The sequence below is a fragment of the Haplochromis burtoni genome, unplaced genomic scaffold (genome assembly GCF_018398535.1).
Source record: "Haplochromis burtoni strain Fernald_Lab_line unplaced genomic scaffold, NCSU_Asbu1 Contig_19, whole genome shotgun sequence".
NCBI classification, from domain to species: domain Eukaryota; kingdom Metazoa; phylum Chordata; class Actinopteri; order Cichliformes; family Cichlidae; genus Haplochromis; species Haplochromis burtoni.
In genome coordinates, this window is record NW_024582380.1 from 530,680 (window position 1) to 548,829 (window position 18,150).

The 18,150-nt window shown below is 43.7% G+C and overlaps 1 protein-coding gene across 2 annotated transcripts in view; it reads right to left on the bottom strand.

Annotated features, from left to right (window-relative positions):
- Nucleotides 1-2,130: 2,130 nt before the first annotated feature.
- The window catches only part of gpc3 (glypican 3), a 136,654-nt gene continuing 120,634 nt past the window's right edge, over nt 2,131-18,150 (bottom strand). Inside the window, exon 8 of one of the 2 annotated variants that reach the window (XM_005916603.3) lies at nt 2,131-3,318. In XM_005916603.3, the coding sequence (XP_005916665.1) occupies nt 3,143-3,318 (176 nt within the window). In that variant the 3' untranslated portion in view covers nt 2,131-3,142. Of the gene's footprint in view, nt 3,319-13,436; nt 17,983-18,150 lie in introns of those variants that run through there. The other variant, XM_005916604.3, reaches the window with a different exon arrangement.

Sequence of the window (18,150 nt, forward strand, 5' to 3'; positions counted from 1 at the left end):
CCCCTCCCCCTCCATCCCGGGCTAGCTGCTGCTCTCTCTGCAGCCGGCGTTTGCTCATCTCCTTATAATCAGCCTCCCGTTTACATCTTAAAAGCTGCAGCTCAGGAGAGAAAGGCACAGCTGGATAATAATGGCGTTTTTATCTAGCACTGCCGAGCAGAGGGTGTGTGGGTGTGAAAAGTTACAGCAGAGAATCGGGGACACAGAAATGGGATTTTGAAGTGCGTTTGCTGTGACAGGCGTGTTATCTGCGGAGCTGTGAGTGATTGGCCTTGTTAGGGAAGAAGACAGGCTTTAATAATGGAGACGAAACACAAACACTTGGGACTAATGAACCCTGGTTCACTGCTGGGTTGTGGATGAGTATAGCTACCTGGTTAAGTTAAGCTCAGGAGGTTAACAGACTGGGTCAATAGAGAGAAGCCCCACAGAGAGGGACAGCGAGGACAGTAGTTCATAATCTGCTGGGAGTGAGAAAATACAGATCCAAAGAAAAAACACATAATCCACGTGCTGCTTTGAGGACTCAGAGCAACGAGTGCAGTCCAGAAACACATAAATTTCATGATTCATGACTCGCTTTGAAGTGGATCAGTAGCGAAAAGCACAGAAAGTAATATATATGCCTGGAACATTGTGTGTGCAATTTGTAATCGCAGCAGCGTGCCATCCATTTAATCCTTGTTTTTCATGGCATTTTAAGGATTATTCCATACCCAAAAAGCTGTGAGTTGGAATCTTTCACTTCATGTTTTTGGGGTTGTTTTTCCACTTTCCTCCAACAACTTAGCATTGAGCTGTTGGTAGCTTTTATTCCATTTGCTCATTCTGCCATTACTCTCACGTAAAACAAGCCTGACAATCAAGTTAATCTGCAACTTAATTTTACTTAATTCATTCAGCCTGACACTACATCCATGTCAATCAGTTTATTCCTGGAAGGGGGTGTTTTCTTTTGCCTCAACTAATCACAAGTGAATGACTTTTGACCTGCCAACATAATGTTCAGTCAACAAAGAAGTCATGGGAGTGCTCGCCTGGAGCAGAAAGACACTTTTTAATGTTATTTGTGTTTATTAACAGTAGCGAACTAACATCCATCAAGTTCATCCATGCTTGTCCACACAGCAAGTGGTTCTTATATAGTGCTTTTCTACTCTACCTGACCACACCAAGCACTTTTTACATCTTGCTGCATTCTTTACCTATCTAACATTCACACACATTCATAGAAGCTAGAGTAGAACTGGAGGTTAGCATATTGTGACTGTGCAGACAGATGGAATAGCAAATCCATCAGATTCTTGGGTCTTAATGATAGAGCTGTGACACTAAAAAGTCTGCTAGCAGTCAGCATTTTTGCTAGCTCTACTTCTTATCCTTGTAGTAGCTCTATCCATTCTTACTGTTCAAAGCACTTAAAGTGCCCACACATTCATTCAGCACTTTTTATACTAAACTAGTGTGTAGTACTTTTCCTGTTACACTCATACCACTGAAATATGCTTAGTGTTAGCAGCTAAGCATATTTCCACCCCCTTCGTGTCTTAATCTTCATTTCTTGCTTCATTGCTAAATGCTTAGCTGAATACGCTAATGCTAATTGCGATGCTAATATCTTAGCTTAAAAACACATTGCCACAGGCACAAAACATCAAAACAGATTGAGTTTATTTTACAATGTATTTTCCCCATCAACATTCAATTGAGAGAAAAACAAACACATCATTATTTCTTATGACTCCTAGGTGGGACACTGGCCAGGGGTCTTGTAACTGGCCATAGGAGACAAAAATCAGGTGGCGCTAGTCAAATAATTTAGGCCTGCACTTTGTTTAGGCATTCCACTGCCAGGACCCTGGTAGTCGGCATGCTCGATCGCTGATATGACTTAGCTGTACACCTGTGCTTTTCCTGACATGACAAGTCAAACAGTGGGCCATGGGCAGACTCAGCACTCGCAGCTGTGGAGTCAGCTGTGTGGTAGCAGCAGCACCATGTTAAAAAACCAAACAAATGAAACAATAAGAATCTCACTTTTGCTTTTAACTCAAAAAGCACAGAAAAAAAGATTAAATACAGAGGCCATCCTTGGAAATGTATGAGACCAGTGCAACATAACAAAATTAATGTACACGTTTTTATACATATTTATATTTCACATTAATGATCGCTTTATGCACAGTGCTAAAGAGTAAGCTAGAAACTGCAGCAAGGCTTCACAATCTGGCCAGTAATTAGTCCAGAAAAAAACAAAATGCCAGTATTGTAAATAAACACGTTAATGTAAACATGTCACCAACACAGAGAAACATACACCTGTACAGTTATCAGGCTGACTTTGGAGACTTATATTCGAATGATAGCCCTTGGATCCTTTTTTTTATTATAGGGCTGTTACTGTTTCTAAAAAAAAGTGCACCAGCTTTACAAAACAGAGCAAACAGTGATAGTGGGAGTGTGAAGGAAGCAGTCGGTAATAATTTAGCTATCACTACGACATAAACAATCAGAGAGAAGGGTGAGTAGTAGCAGAGCATTTTAAGGAACAGTGCATGTTTAAATAAGTGATTCATTGCATCATTCAGGGGGAAGGAGCTCACTAAAACTGACCAGATAAAGTCCAGCCCTGGCAGGAGGTCATGCTCTGCCACGAAGGAAAATGACAGCAGCTGATTTCGTCTTCTTCCAGTTTGTACCTGCTGGGCTGTGACTCAGTACAGACTGAGCGGGAGCATTTATTTATTTATTTTTTTAAAAGGCCCGTTGTGTGCTAGGTCCTTTATATGTCTAAAAATGAGTCTCTCCATCACTTTGTTACATTACATAAGAAGTGAGTGTGAGAACAGAGGTGAGGCAACAGGACGCAAAAGTTGAAATAACCATTGTGGCAGCGGACCAGTGGGCAACTTTCTTATTTACACAATGGCGTCTAATGTGCTTTAATAGGTTTGTTAAGAACACAGGTTGAACAGGTTCTTATTCAGACAGATAAAGAGAAATGTAGCATTTTCTGTTGTTCATGTGTCCTCTGCTGAGCCACTAAACTTTATATCAGGAACAAGAATTCCAAAAAAGGTTTGTCACATTCCACACATTTTGTACTGAATCCTAGAGGGAAGAGGTGATGGGAATGCATGGGTCAGTGGGGATAGACCGGGAACAGACTGAGCATCAAGGAGAGGATTGGAACTAGGTAGCTCCTCCACAGTGGAGCCGCGAGTGAGGAGACGCCTCCCATCCCAGCTGTAGCCAAACGAGGGGTTAACAGCTGCTCCTGGAAGGTGAAGTCATCCATTGCCAGGTTATCAGAAAGGTCTAAGGAGGGAGACAGACGGAGTCAGAGACGGAGGAGATGGACAGAAGATAATGAAGGAAGGTGAAAGAATGAAAAATATGAGAGAAGCAGGAAAAAGAAGACGCAATTAGAAATAAAGGCTGCCACAAAAGCTGAAAAACACATGTCTGTCATCTTTCTGCATGATATCTGACACAGCTGTAAAAACAATGTTACATTGGGAGAAACCCAAGCTGCTCATATAACCAGATGTTGCATGTTATTGTTGTAAACACGTGCTGAATCATACAGACATAAATTTTGCTGATAGCAAGTGCTGAAATGTGGTGAGATGCTGAAAAACAAAAAATTAAAGTGAAAAACCACAAAAGCCGCCTAAGGTCATGTCGAAAACTTAATGTGAATCATCTGTCACAATTTAACTGACATTTTAGTTAAAACAAGACTACGGCAACAACCCTTCATATTGTTGTTCTTCATATATACTGGTATTTTCCCTCACAACCATCTCTAGGGTTTACTGTAAACAGTAAAAAGGAGATAACACCCAGTGAGCAGCAGCTCTCTGGGTGTTCTGGGTGTCAGAGGAGAATGAGCAGACTTCTTCAGGCTGATAGGAAGTCAACAGTAACTCAAATATCCACTTGTTACAACCAAGGTATGCAGAAGGGCATCTCTGAACACAGAACACATCACAACACTTCAAGCAGAAGACCACACTGGTCTCACTTTCCTGTCATTTCCTGACAGGAAAACGAGGCTACAATTTACACAGATTCACAAAAACCAAACGATGAAAGGTTGGAAAAATATTGTCGGTCTGATGAATCTCGATTAATGCTGTGATATTTGGATGGTAGGGTCAGAATTTGGTGTAAAGGACATGAACACATGGATCCATCCTGCCGTGTATCAACTGTTTATGTCAGTATCAGTACTCAGTTAGGTTCAGTATTTTCTGTTGGATTCTTCCAGCAGGATAATGCACATCATAAAAATCAAGTAATCTCAAACCGGTCTGTTGAACATGACAGTTAGCTCACTGTATCCAAATGGCCTTCACAGTCACTAGATCTCAGTCCAATAGAGCATCTTTTGGATGTGGTGGAATGGGAGATTTGCATCATGGATGTGCAGCTTAAAAAATTCTGCAGCAATTGTGTGAGGCTACCATGTCAAGATGGACCAAAATATCTGCGGCATAGAGTTTGAGTTGCTAATTCAGCTGTTTCTGCTGCTTCACGCTTGGCAGCAAACTGTACAAGTGCAAGGTTGAGATTATCCACTAATGAAGCCAACAGAACCACATCTGCAAAATGCAGAGACGAAATCCTGCAGCCACCAAAGTGGAGACCTTCCGTCTCAGGACTTGAGAAATCGTCAGTATATTACGTCTCGGGAGTGAAAACGGGCTGGTCATCCGTCTGTGCTTTCTCTATGGGAGGCGTGCCAATGGGATGGACACAATCCTCAGATCGTTCCTTCTGCTGACCAACTATCCCCAGTTGAAGTCAGCACCAGTGTTGCTAATTCTAGCCAAAAGAATAAAAACATACTTTTCATCAAATAAATCTACAGTGATGTTTTTTTCTCCCCTTTCTTCCAAAGGTAATTACTTATTATCTTCAAGGAAGTTGCATATTTCTACTTACTACATGTAAAAATGACTGAGTGCTTTACATGAGAAAAAAAGTTATATATAGCTTAAATATTCCTACCCAAAAAAGCAAAATGAGCCATCATCAGAAGCACATATGACAGTCATGTGAGTATAAAATGCATCTCAAAAATCTCATAAAATGGTTTAACTTTTACATGTTTACTAAATTTAATATATCCCAAAATTCTCTGCCACACAGAACAAACAATTGCTGTATTCAGACAGTCAATATTCAGTACTGTCAGAGAGAAATCACACAGATGAAGACACAGAATACAACCTGTAATTAGATTGTCTCATCAGTATCATGTGGCAACCAAATGAGCTGTAATGTTTTCCTCTCATCATTCTTCTTCTATGATTATGTTAATCTTCTGTCAAATGGTCTGCCCCCCCCCCCCTTTTTTTTTTTTTTTTTTTTACAGATCGTGAAATGTTATTATTGTGTATCAGTTACCATTTTAACTATCTGATATGCCCTTTTGGTTGTTTTGTTTTTTTACAAAGGTATATTGAAATGTAATCTCTCCTGTTATTGAGTGCTGCTTTGTTTTTCATTCAGCTTTTTGTTCTGGAAATGCAAACTTTTGTTTCCAGTAAGCAGAAAAAGGTGGAAAGTTGTCACCTTTTCTTATTGCTCCATTAACTCTTTCATGCAGACTGTGCATTTTTTCCCTTGAAGATGCACTGTCATTGCCAAGTAGCAGTTTTGTGCTCAGCACTGTATATGAACGTAGTGCTGATGAGAGCACAGGAAGTATGGTTGCTATGTTGTTGCTATGAGAATTCATACACACACACACACATATATTATATATATATACGTATATACACACACATATATAAAGGAGAGAGTTGGCATATTTAGGAGAAAAACATTTGTGGAGATAAACTGGAATCTTTTTATTTATTTAATTATTTCTCATGTGAGATTAAAAATAAAATAATATAAAAAAAGAATATCTAGGTTCGTTTTGACCTTGAAAAAAGACTTTTTGTCCCTGCTGTTTTCTCAGTACCAGGGTGCCATCACAGGATTGTTGCCGCTGTATTTGTCATTGCTAAGCTAACCTGTATTTACATGTTTACTGGGGCAGAAACACATCTGTTAGCGGTTTAGCCTAGGAAATACCTGCTTACACACTTGAGCAACAATAAGTTACTGTGCTGTTATTGCTGTTAAATAAGTGATTAGGGTGAGGAAGTGATAGAAAGTATGCTATTAATTTTCATAATTTTTACAGGTCTGCAACCAAGCATAAATGTTTGAAAAAAAAAAAGTTAAAAAAGAACAGATAACGCACCAGTGGGCAGTCAAGTGAAAAAGCCATCTGAGCCAGCGGGGATCAGTGTTCATTAACTGATGGATCCGGCTTCTAAAACACATCTGATGTGGCTTGGACCTTGGAGTCCATCAGAATCAGCTAACGCTCAGGGTTTATTGTATCGCACATGCGCTGCGAGCGCACCAGGGATAATATGGAGAAAATTAGAGTTGTGCGAGGTTTATGCACTGTTTGCCTCTGGTGAAAGCTTCCATTTAAGGGATACTGTTATTTTTCACTTTCATCTCTCCCTCTGCAGATACTGTAATGATGCCCTGAGGCAACGCAGGTAACTCATTTGCTCCAATGGGGCTGCTTGGGGCTTAGTGTCACTATTTTGTGGATGTGAGTCAGAGAAAGATAATCTCTTTTCCTATTTTTCTCCATCTGTTTTGCGTGCTGCAGTGACTCCTTGGCTACCTGCTGCTCTGATGTTGCTTACTGCTCTCTTGCTGCACTGCATCCACATCTGTTTCCCCCCTGACACCGAGCAGATCACCCTCCCTTTGTGTGAAATATTCTGTGCTACTTTGTCTGGCAAAAAGCTGTGAGAAAGGCTGAAATATAAAGGGTGAGCTATTAGGGAGGCCAGGAGGATATCAGTAATAAAGCAGCAGTACAGTTAGGAATGCGAGCTATGAGTTGAGCCGCCCTCTGTTAAACCAGACACAAACACACACACATGTGCGCAGGTGGACTTCTGACATAGCTTCCTCCCACACACTCCTGATGGTTGTGCATACATTCTCATCCTCACACACACTCATACCGCACGGTCACATCTGAGCTCCTAAAAATAACACATTGCTCCTAATTGAATTAGCTGTCTCATCTGATCTGTGTACTGTTCCCCCTCACGGCAGCGATCCAGCAGGAGGAAGTGGCTGATCTGAGCCGCTGTGTGATCACAGGGAGCAGTCAGGAATCTGATGAAAGCTTCGCCCTGCTTTACTTGAGTAAAAACACAACAAACCGCCTAACTGTGTAGCGCCTCAGGCTCCTACACACTCAGGCACCATCTTGAACAGAGAAATACACTCCAGTTCAAGCATAAAAACGACTCCTAACTCAGCAGACAACTTACAAATAACCCGTTTCAAACTGCACCTTTAGCCACTTCGTTATTAGCAGCCTTTGGCAAAATCTTTTTTTTTTTTTTACATCAACAAGGTGATTCCCAAAGAGCTATTAGCTGACACCTTGGCATATCTTGACGTTACGCACTTTGTGTCCTGAAGGAAATGAGAAGAAACCCTGACTAAGAGAGTCCTGGCTGTGTTGAAGAATAAACTTTCAAGCTCATTAGAATTGTATAAACTCTGTTGGTGCTTTACATATAGTCTACTTCCATGTATGTTTGCACACTTCCTATTGTTCTAGCAAAATGCAAAGAAATGAGTGGCTCAAGATTTTTGCACAGCACTGTAAATGCACTCCAGAGCTTCGAAATGCATCTCCTACAAATTTCTTTGCCGTTACGACATCATTTGAATGGCGGCCAGGGGACAATTGACTTTTTTTCCTCCTCCTGTGTCCTCTGACATGGCAGTGGGCAGGCATTCTCTGGGGCTCTGAAAGAACGATTTGTCACTGTCGACAGCGGCGCACTGTACTGCCGAGCCAATTAAGCTCAAGGTGCAATTTGATACAGCTTTTATATACACTGTGGGTAAGAGGGAGGGCAGGGTCTCGGGCGGGGTCTCGGACGGGGGTGGTGGGGGGGCCGTTTGCATGTGCGTTTGCATTTGTGGAGTTGTGCGGGGATGATTGAGTGGGGTGTGTGCGCACGCCCGTCCCCTATGTGTGGTTGTGAAAAAGCTGGAGACAAAGTGGGAGAGCATTGTGTTGGTGTTGCTTTACAGCGGCAATAATGCGAGTGAAAAAAAGGGAAAAATCTCAGGCTCTGAAAAAAATCCCTAAAGCCAGGGAGGGAGGGGAGAGAGAGAGGGCCTTTTCTTGCTAGTTTAAACACTTTGACATGAGCAGCACCACAGAGGGGCCTTGTTCTGCAGGATTTAAAAACAACCCAACGGGGACTGAACACTATGCAAACTTAGATCCCTTACACTCCTGCGCAGGGCTGGGACTAATAATATCCTGGTATAATTAGTGATGAACACCTGTGCCTGTGTGCAGCAAGTAAGTGAAAGTGACTGAGAGGAGAACACAGACACAAGTAATCCAGATTCTTTTCCCCCTTTTGAGGAGGAACCTGGACAGCGGACAGACAGGGACAATTAGGCAAATAGATGAATAACTCCTGGATATAAATAGAGCCACAGTCCAGACTGTGATTAATGTGACCAATGTGGGGCCTGGTGGCTTTCGGCAGAACACAGCCCCCCTCCTGCTCATCCATTCAGAGCCTCTGCAAAAAGACGCCACCTTGCTAGCGTACCCCTGCTACCTTTATCGTGGCCTTATGAGCTTGAGTTACGACCCAGGGGAGAGGTCAACAGTCCAACCATTGATTGGTAACGGTAAAGGCTCTGGGCTGCGAAGCAAGCACGGTAGTCACATGCAAGTTAACAAACGAGGTCGCATTCAGGGTTTAGCTTTATGTTTTCTTTAGTGACCGGTCCCTGGGAGGACAGACCAATATATCCAGGCGCTGCAGTATTTTAGCGTGGGAGCGGATGTTTGTTTGGATTCTCCTCACAGGTCAAACGGTGGCTGCAGTGTGTGTGTGTGCGTGCATGTGCATTAAGTGTGTCTGTTGTCTCTGTCTGTGCAAAAGGAGGACAGGGGGAAGACAGAGAGGGAGGGGAGTCTGGAGCGTTGTTTTCAGCAGCGCTCGGTGCCCGAGGCTCGTCCTTTACGCTTTGCAGTTGTCACAACAAGCAAACTATGTAGAAAAATTGCAACGGCGAGCAGAGAGAGACGCATTTCCCAGCACAGGTGAAGAGTACAGGTTGGAGAAAAAATAAATAAATCACACGAAATGCTGTCGGTAAAAACGTTTTCTTAATTTAACTCATCTTAACGGAGTGGGTGCACACCAGTGGCTGAAGCGTTACTGTAGCCCCTCCGGTGAGAGTGTGTGCCTTCATGGTGCAGTACAGTTTATTCAGTACATGTGTGCTATGCACAAAGGCCTTTTTTGGTCAGATAAGTATGTGGAATGTTAAGTCTCCAAACACAGGTGCTTCTTATGAAATGGAGGAGATGGTTTAGATTGCTGCTACATTGGCAGACGATGTGTGCGCATAACACATCTAAGCTGCTCAAATTTGATCTGGGTTTTGAAGATTCAACAGATTAAGTGATATTTTGGTTTCCAAGATAAAGCAAATATTTTATCCCTTGTCCCATTGCAGCAGAGCAAACTACTCGCTTGGATATTAAACTCAGCAAATTTAGAAATTGAATGGCCAGCATGTATGTATGTATGTGTGTGTGTGTGTGTGTGTAGTCTTCTTTCAGTAGCCGCCCTTACAGCTGCAAAGACATGGGTTCTATAAAAACATAATAGGAGCTGCTCATTCGTTTGGCTTATCTGGAAGAGATTAACTGATAAGACAGTGCACTGTGATTATCGGCTCCTTGGTCACATTCTCAAACTCCGACACTTGGCCAGGGCGCTGAGTCCTGGGACACTGCTTGACTGAGAGCCGGGAGTGAAATGAGGGAGCGGTCCGGGATGCCTCTGTCGATGGGCTGGGAATGTGACCGTCTGCCTCCACACCCACAGGCCGACCACAGGGGCGCTCGGAGAGGCTGGGAATGTCGGGCCAAGAAAAACGGGACGCCCAGAGGCGGCCCTGGCGCTGGCCTTTGCAACGGCGCTGCTCTCTGAGCTACTCCGGCCTCCCAACTTCCACAACTCTGTTATTCTAGACAGAGGGACCCTCCCACACAAAGGGCAAGAGAGCAAGACAGAGAGACACGATGCCAAAGAGGGCCGGGGACATGAAAACACAGATGATGGCGTTTTAATTGCTTTTGAAAAACAAAGGTGCACAATTGATTAAAAAATGCGAGAAGACGTTGCTTGAGTGAATCTGCAAAAGTTCCCCGTTGCTCCGATGGGAGAGGAATACACCCTCCTGTTGACCGGGGAAAACCGACCCATCACAGGCACTCTCTCAACTGCGGCTTGTGGAACAAATGCAAGTCAACAGTTATTAATTAACATGGTCAACGAAGGGCGGTGCTGTCACCGAGGGAATGACCAGCATGCTGCACCCATTACCCTCTCCCCTGCGCCATCCAAATTAGATTTACTCCAGTGTATTTATAGTCTCCGCCTCCCGAAGCAGCTAATATGATCACAGAAAGGAGTAAAAGACCTAGCTTGAATAGAAATAAAAGCTTTGAGCAGGGACGTAAATTTTAACTGAGAATTCCTTGCAGTGCTGACGCTGCGAGGGCGGAAAGTGTGCGCACTAGCGAGAGAGGTAAAAACCATAACAAATCAAACATACAAAGAGTTGATTCTGTACTCAGGGCGAAGAGCTCATTCAGGGCAGGGGGGGGAGCGCTTCTGCGTACAGAGAAGGGCTGTGAACCCTCTAAGAGGTCAGTCCTGAGGCGGGGTCAGAGGTTGGCAGGGTGCACCGTTTGAGACTGCTTCTGAAAAGACTGGACAATGGCAGTTCTTATTGGAACAAGCGAGAGACTGGCATAGAACGACAGAGACACGAGAGAGAGAATCAAGTTAGTGGGTAGCTGATGGGTCAGCATTTGACCCAAGGGGCATCCCGGGCCTCGTCCTGGTCAAGCTGCCTCCAACAAGCACATTTTTTGGATTCTGTCTTTATCTTCTTATAATAAAGGAAGCCGACAAAAACATGTTTACATTCTTTTCCTGGGTCCGGCAATCAGTAATGGAAATGGTGCTGGTAGATTCTGATATGTTTGTTGTTTAGATGTCCTCACTGACTAACCAGCCGAATTGTCCCCACATTCCTGTCATAGAAAAAAGCCAGACTACAAATACAGCCAGGAGTGACAACTTGGCTGGTCTGACTGCACACGCAGAGAGCTCCTGCAGCGCAGTTTCACTATCTGTCTGAGCCCTTTTTAGTGGTTAGCCTGCGGTTTCCTGCAGCAGCTCCGAGGGTAGTGACAGCAGGACTGTTCACTGTGTCGTCGAGTTTTTTTCACGAACAGCCTGGAAGGAGAGAGTGAGAGCAGGCCAGAGGGAGGGGAATGGATGGAGGGAAAATTTAAAAAACGCAGGTGAGATTAGAGGGTTAACGTGTGAATTGCAAACCTCCCAAACTCTCAGCCGAGCTTTTAAGACATTCCCCACAAAATGGCTTCTGTGTGTCACTGTGGCGGCGAGCAGCAGAGCTGCGGACCTCGAGAATGGTCCCGCTGTGTGCAGAGTGTTTGTGGACTGTGGCTGAGCTGATGGACACGACCCAGGAACAGGCCTGGAATCAATTTAGTGCGTCCAGAAAGTGCCTGTGAATGTAAATAAAGCTCTTGAGCAAACAAACGCTTTTCCGAGAGGCACACACAAACACGGAGAAATGCAAAAGGCCTACAAAATGAATCAAATGCTGGTGGGCCCCCTTCAAGTACATGATGAGAACCCAGCTCTGAGCCCTTGTATCCACATAAATTAAAACCAGGACTCTTCTTCCTGCCTTCTGGCTAATTTGGAGTGTTTTATCCCTGAACTGATCTGAGATAACACCATGACAGAAGCCCAACGACAATAAGAAGACAACATCATCCCCCTGTTCCTCTCCCCCCCTCTTTTTCTGCTCCATTTCCATCTTCCCCTCTTACTGCCACCTCATTCAGCTCAGGAACTGGGGACATACAAGGCCTTGTGATCAGCCCCAAGAAGAACAAGACTGGGAAACTATGACTCTTACTAGCCAAGCCTGTTTACACAGATGGTGGCAAGCTTCATTATTTTTGTGAGGGGTGTGGAAGGAGGAGGATTGGCTGAATTTATAGAGGTTGTTTATAAGCTCAAAGAGGGATGGACACGGAGAACATTGGGTCAGAACATTTCCAGTGTGTTGCACATTATCAGCCCCCTCAACTACACAGCCTTTCAACAATTCCTCTACCCCAAGGATTTCACGCTGTCATCAGTTTAAGACTTCTCCAGAAATTTTATATACCCACTCCGGCAAACAGTTAGTACTTTGAAATCATTTATCATGTGAAGCCTACACAGATTTGGGCTGGTAAACAGTCATCATTGTGTCAGACAAGGACGAAAGCAGCAGGCACTCTGTCCAAATCTCTTTTCTGAATGAAGATTTTGATTTGCAGTAATCCTGCAGATCACATCATTTTAATCTATGCATTTTATTTATATGTATTTATTTAAATACATATATTTTAGGTACATACGTGGTCAAAACAACCTGCTGAAGTTCAAAGTGAGCATTAGAATGGGGAGGAAAAGTGACACTTTGGACAGTCCATGGTTGTTGGTGCCAGGTGAAGCTGCTCTGAGTATTTCAGAATCTGCTGATCTACTGGGATTTTATCTCCATCTCTAGGGTTTCAGAGAACAGTTGTAAATAAAGAAAACATCCAGCTAGCTGCAGTTGTCAGGGTGAAATGCTTTGTTGATGCAAGAGGTCAGAGGAGAATGGCCAGACTACTTTGATATGACAGGAAGGCAACAGAAGCTCAAATCTCTGCTCATTAAAACAAAGGTGTGCAGAAGAGCACCTCTGAATGCACAACGTGACCGCACTGTGCCACTGCAGAATTTGTTGTAAACATGAAAAGATGGATCCATCCTGCTGTGTGTGAAGCTGTGGAGATTACTTTAATGTCCTACTTTGGGACCATTAGTACCGACTGAGTATCAACGAAACGCAACAGCCTTCCTGAGTATTGTTGCTGACCATGTCCATCCCTTTATGACCACAGTGCACCCATCTGCTGATGACTGCTTCCACCAGGCTACTCATCATGTCACAAAGCTGAAATCACCTCAAACTGGTTTCTTGACATGTACTCATGTCGTGTGAGAATGGGAGATTCACGTCATTGATGTGCCGCAAACAAATTTGCAGGAACTCTGATGTCATTATGTATTTTAATACGGACAAAAGCTCCACAGTGTAACCACCAACTGACCCATTTATCTATCTCAGGGGTGAGCAACTCCAGGCCTTTTAGATCTCACCCTGGGTCTACACACCTGAATCAAATGATTAGTTCATTAGCAGGCCTCTGGAGAACTTCAAGACATGTTGGGGAGGTTATTTAGCCATTTAAATCAGCTGTGTTGGATTAAGGACACATCTAAAACCTGCAGGACACCGGCCGTCGAGGCCTGGATTGCCCACCTGTGATCTATCTAAATACCTTTGCAGGTATTTGAAAAAGGAAACAAACCTTTTGCAAGGTTGAGAGATTACGAGTATCACTTTTAGAGAATACAGTGCTAATAATGAAATGTCCAAAACATTACAGTAACCACCTCCTTTAACAGCAACTTTGTGGTTCACTGACAGATATATTATCACATTTTCTTCGTACTTAATTAGTTCTGAACTCCTTATAGAGGTAAACACTTCAGATCTGGCATCGTATTGATAACCTGGGTAATAACTGTTGGCACATTTGGCACTCAAATTCAAACTAGTCTCGGCATCTAATATTTTGTCCAATCACCACACAGAGCTCACAGTATTTGACTTCATTTCAATGTTTTTCTTTAATCGTTTTTCACCTCCTGTTACCCAACATGTTTTTACAATTTAAAAAAAAATTTTTTTTTTTAGATGTCATAATTTTAGAAAGAAAAATGTTGAATGAAATGTTTAAAAAGAGAACTTAATGCTGATCGATGCACGGGCCAAGGAGTGAAGTGTGTTTTTTCTGCCTGCCACGTGGGCATGCAGGCACCTGCACGCTTCCTCTCACATGTGCACCGTCTGAGCCCGTCTCTTTCTCATCCTGGCCTGTGGCACCGAGCCTCCCTGGCTGGCAACCATATGTTGATGACTCTTCATGAGTACAGTAGCGCTGACGATCAGCTCTATGAAATTACAGGAAGCTTGAAGAAGAAGGAAATTGCTTATACGGTGGATGCATCCGGTGCTGTTAATGTAAACTGTGTCCGCTGTGATGAAGACATGTGCAAACACTGTTGTGGAAGACAGGCACCGTGTGACTCACCTATCAGGTGCAGAAGGGTCAGAGGTCACAGCTGCAGTTAATTAACATACCATGCTGGAGCACTGACAGCACGTTAGGCTGTTAATTTGACCCACATACAGAATAAAGAATGTTTAGGTTTCCCAGTGTATCAGCCTTTACAGTTATCAAAGGTGTTTTTGTCTCTTTGTGTTCGTTCCCCACATTCTCTCATCACCTTCTTCGCTCTTTTACTCACTCCTTTGTTCCAGCCGCAAAATTTGTAGCAGACCTGAAAGGTGAGCCGAGCCCAGCCTCTCATCGTAAGCTGCGTGTTTCACATTACAGGAATATTTCCACTTTGTATTTTGCTAACCTCTGGCGCTGATAAAAAAGATCCAGAGCTCCCAAAGGAACGGCTTTCCTTCGGGGCGCTTATAGTGAGCGAATGTCTGAGCTCAGGAACATAACAAGAGGTCTATTCACGTGGCTCCTGCTGAGCATAGCGAGCAAAAGCCCGTCCAGCTCAGCAAGAAAACACACGAGGCAGAGATCTGAGCTGCTGAGCCAAAGCAGAGCACACTGTTTGCTTGCAGACTACCGAATGTTTCCAAACTGCATCAAAAAGCCATTTTCGCAGGTTGTTTAGTAGTAGTCCACTTAGCGCCACAAAAAAACCAAAAAACAACCCTTTTATTAAAGGGAATTAAAATTGTGTGATTATCTTGGCCACTTCTCTGGATTAATCACTCGTTTTCCCACTGTGTACTGACTGGACCATGAAATATTACCTTGATCCTACTGGGAGTTATCTGCTGTATTTCACTGGGCTTCCACACTGAGCTGGAAACAGATGATTCCCTCACTGCCAGCTTTTCACAATTAAATTTTTTCTTCAAATTTTAAGACTTTATGCAGTAAATGAGTGTGTATTAGCAGATGTTTTTGTGACGTTTTTTAGCACCAGGTGGAAACAGGAGAAAAAAATGTGTGGCTCAGGCAATGTAGAGAGGCTTTGAGAGGAATCTGTGAGCAGGTTTTTGCAGAGATGGCGGCACATCCTTTGTTTCTCATAGAGGCCATACAGTCAGAGGCCAGGTGCATGAAAGCACAGAAACACAGGTGAGCCCTCATCATAAAGGTAAAGACACGCCATATAGAATCACATTTTACTGGACTACAACAAAGCTAGAGACAACTCCATCTGTTCACAAACACACATCTATTCATAGGTACAGTACTGTGCAAAGACTTCCATCGTTCCTTCAAATTTTCCTTCCAAGGAGCCTCTTTCTAGTCATTTTAAAGTCGTCTTTCAACATTTCTTCAGTCCGTTACTTGTACCTGACCATTTTCAGAAGAATGACTTTTGTTTTGTTTTGTTTTGCTTGGTTGTTAAGACACTTCACACTGACTTGGGATTCAGTCAAGCATAAAAAAGGATCTTAACTCAAGAGATGAACCAGCTTAATGTCTACACATAACAGAAAATCTAGCAAAGAACTGATTTTTAACTGTATCTTGAGGCACTTGTTACAAAGATACACACAGTGGGGGGAAATAATTTAAATAATGAATTTGAAAAGAGCACATTAACTAAAAGTTATAAATTGATTTTCATGTCATTGAGTGAACAACTCAACAGCCCAAATTCATCAGGAGATCAAATGATTATTTCATGCACTATAGTGTGTTTGCATTTCTTTATTTCAATCTCCAAAAAATAATACAGTTATCATGAGAGGTATAAAACTATATTTCTAAAGAGCTATTAGCTGAAAACTTCATGGTGTTGTGCAGTTTGTCCTTCAAAAGTTTGAGGAAACGGGACAAGTGGAGGATAAAAGAAGTAGTATCAGGCCTAAAAACTGTCTGCAGCCTATAAAAAGTATCTGAACACACATATGACACAGGATGTGAGAGATGGATCCAGTCCTTGTAGTAAAACTTTAGGTAGTCATGGCAGAACTTAATATCTTACTTTGTGGTAAAGCACGGTGGAGGCTCTGTCACGATACAGACTACTTAAGGCCCAGAACCTGGTTGCTGTTGCTCAGATTGGGAGGTTGGTGGTTCGATCCCTGGCTCCCCCAGTTTGCATGCCAAAGATACTAACTCTGAGTTGAACTCCGATGCACCCATCGGAGTATGAATGCGTATGAATGACAGTTAGAAAGCACTGAAAGTATAGATAACAGTGCTTGTGTCATGGGTGAATGTGTTGTATACAGCGCTTTGAGTACTCCAGGAGAGTAGAAAAGCGCTATAAGAATGAGTCTATTTACCAACCACATTTCAATAAATCTCCCTGTAAATCCAGTGATCATAAAAATGTATCCACAACCCCGCTAATGCAACATTTGCATCATTAAATGATTCGCAAATTGAATGCTGTTTTCTTTTTTTAACACCACCTCAGGTCATGGCATAGAGATTCTTTGGTGTGTAATTTGCAACCAGTTTGGTTCAGGAGGTATGGAGGTGGGGCAGGTGGTGGTGTGGTGTCCCTGTCCTGGAATAGCTCCGGGACTGGAATGTTCTGGGGAATGTGTAGCGCGAAGGTTTGATTGGCTCGGGAGGAGAAGCGTGTCGGTCTGCGTATGTGTTGTCAGAAGGTTATGGAATCTGCGCAGAGAGTCGGTGAGGAGAGATCCGTCGTTACCGTTTGGTAACAGCCTCGCTCTGGTCACCAGGCTGACAGCTGACTACGTTGGTGGCTTAGCCCTGCCTGTCTGCACCTTGTTGTTGTGGCTTCGGTCACCTTTCCCCACGGCCTGTGTGGGTATGCGTGTGTGTCACACCACTGATCGCTTACCAGGCTTTGTGAAATCCGATCTGCCTCGTCCATCTCAGACCAGCAGAGCACAGACAAGCAGGCCATTAGGCCCCTCTGCTCTGCAGGTTAACCTTTGAACTCCAGTCCCCCGTTTGACCAGAATGGACTGAGAGGCCGTGTGGGGTCAGCATTTTGCTAGGTCATCACAGGCTATCAGCAGCTATCTGCGCATCTGCCAATAAGCACCGACTTCTCAAGGTCTACAAACATTACTGACTTGCATAGAGGCCGGTGCAAACAGGCTTTCAGGTGATTGCAAACACACACTGATGCACACATACCTAGTCTAGAAATATACTGCAGTGAAGCAGAGCTGCACAGAGAGGCTGACAGGAGTGTTTAAGAGAGGGCATCAGGCTCTCACGCTGGAAGCGATGGCCCTGCAGGATTCCTGTGTGAACCCTGGGTTCCTGCTCTCGCTCCCTGCCCGGCAAACCCAAATCTCTGCCACAACATCCCAGACAGGAGGACTACTCCCACTGCTGTGTTTGCTCAGCTGCGCTGGCTTTGTATCAGTGTATCGAACCCTCTTGTTTCTGCTCCCTGGGTGTTTTCTCCCTCTTCTTCTGTTTGGTTTTTTTTCTTCCAACTGTTTGTGGCCTTTTTTTTGTTCTCTGTTTGTCTTTCACAGCGTGCATCTGACGTTTTTCACAAGATTGACGGCAGGTCACGAGGTGGAGGTGAGGCAGCTACCTGCGGAAGTCTCATGTCTCCTGCCACATAGTGTCACGTTGGTGTCAACATGCACAGCAGTCACGTAAACCACCTCTCTGCTTTGGACTGCGATCGCTCTGACTCGCTGCAAAAGAGGCCAGATCTGTTAATCTGGTTAGCGGGCACAAACATAAACAACTTAACAACCTTTTTCTTCTTGCTTTTACAGCCTGGCTCATAAATACAAGTTAAGCTGATTTTGATTCGTCAGCATGGATACAGCATCACTTAAAACCACACAAATTAAAGTCCA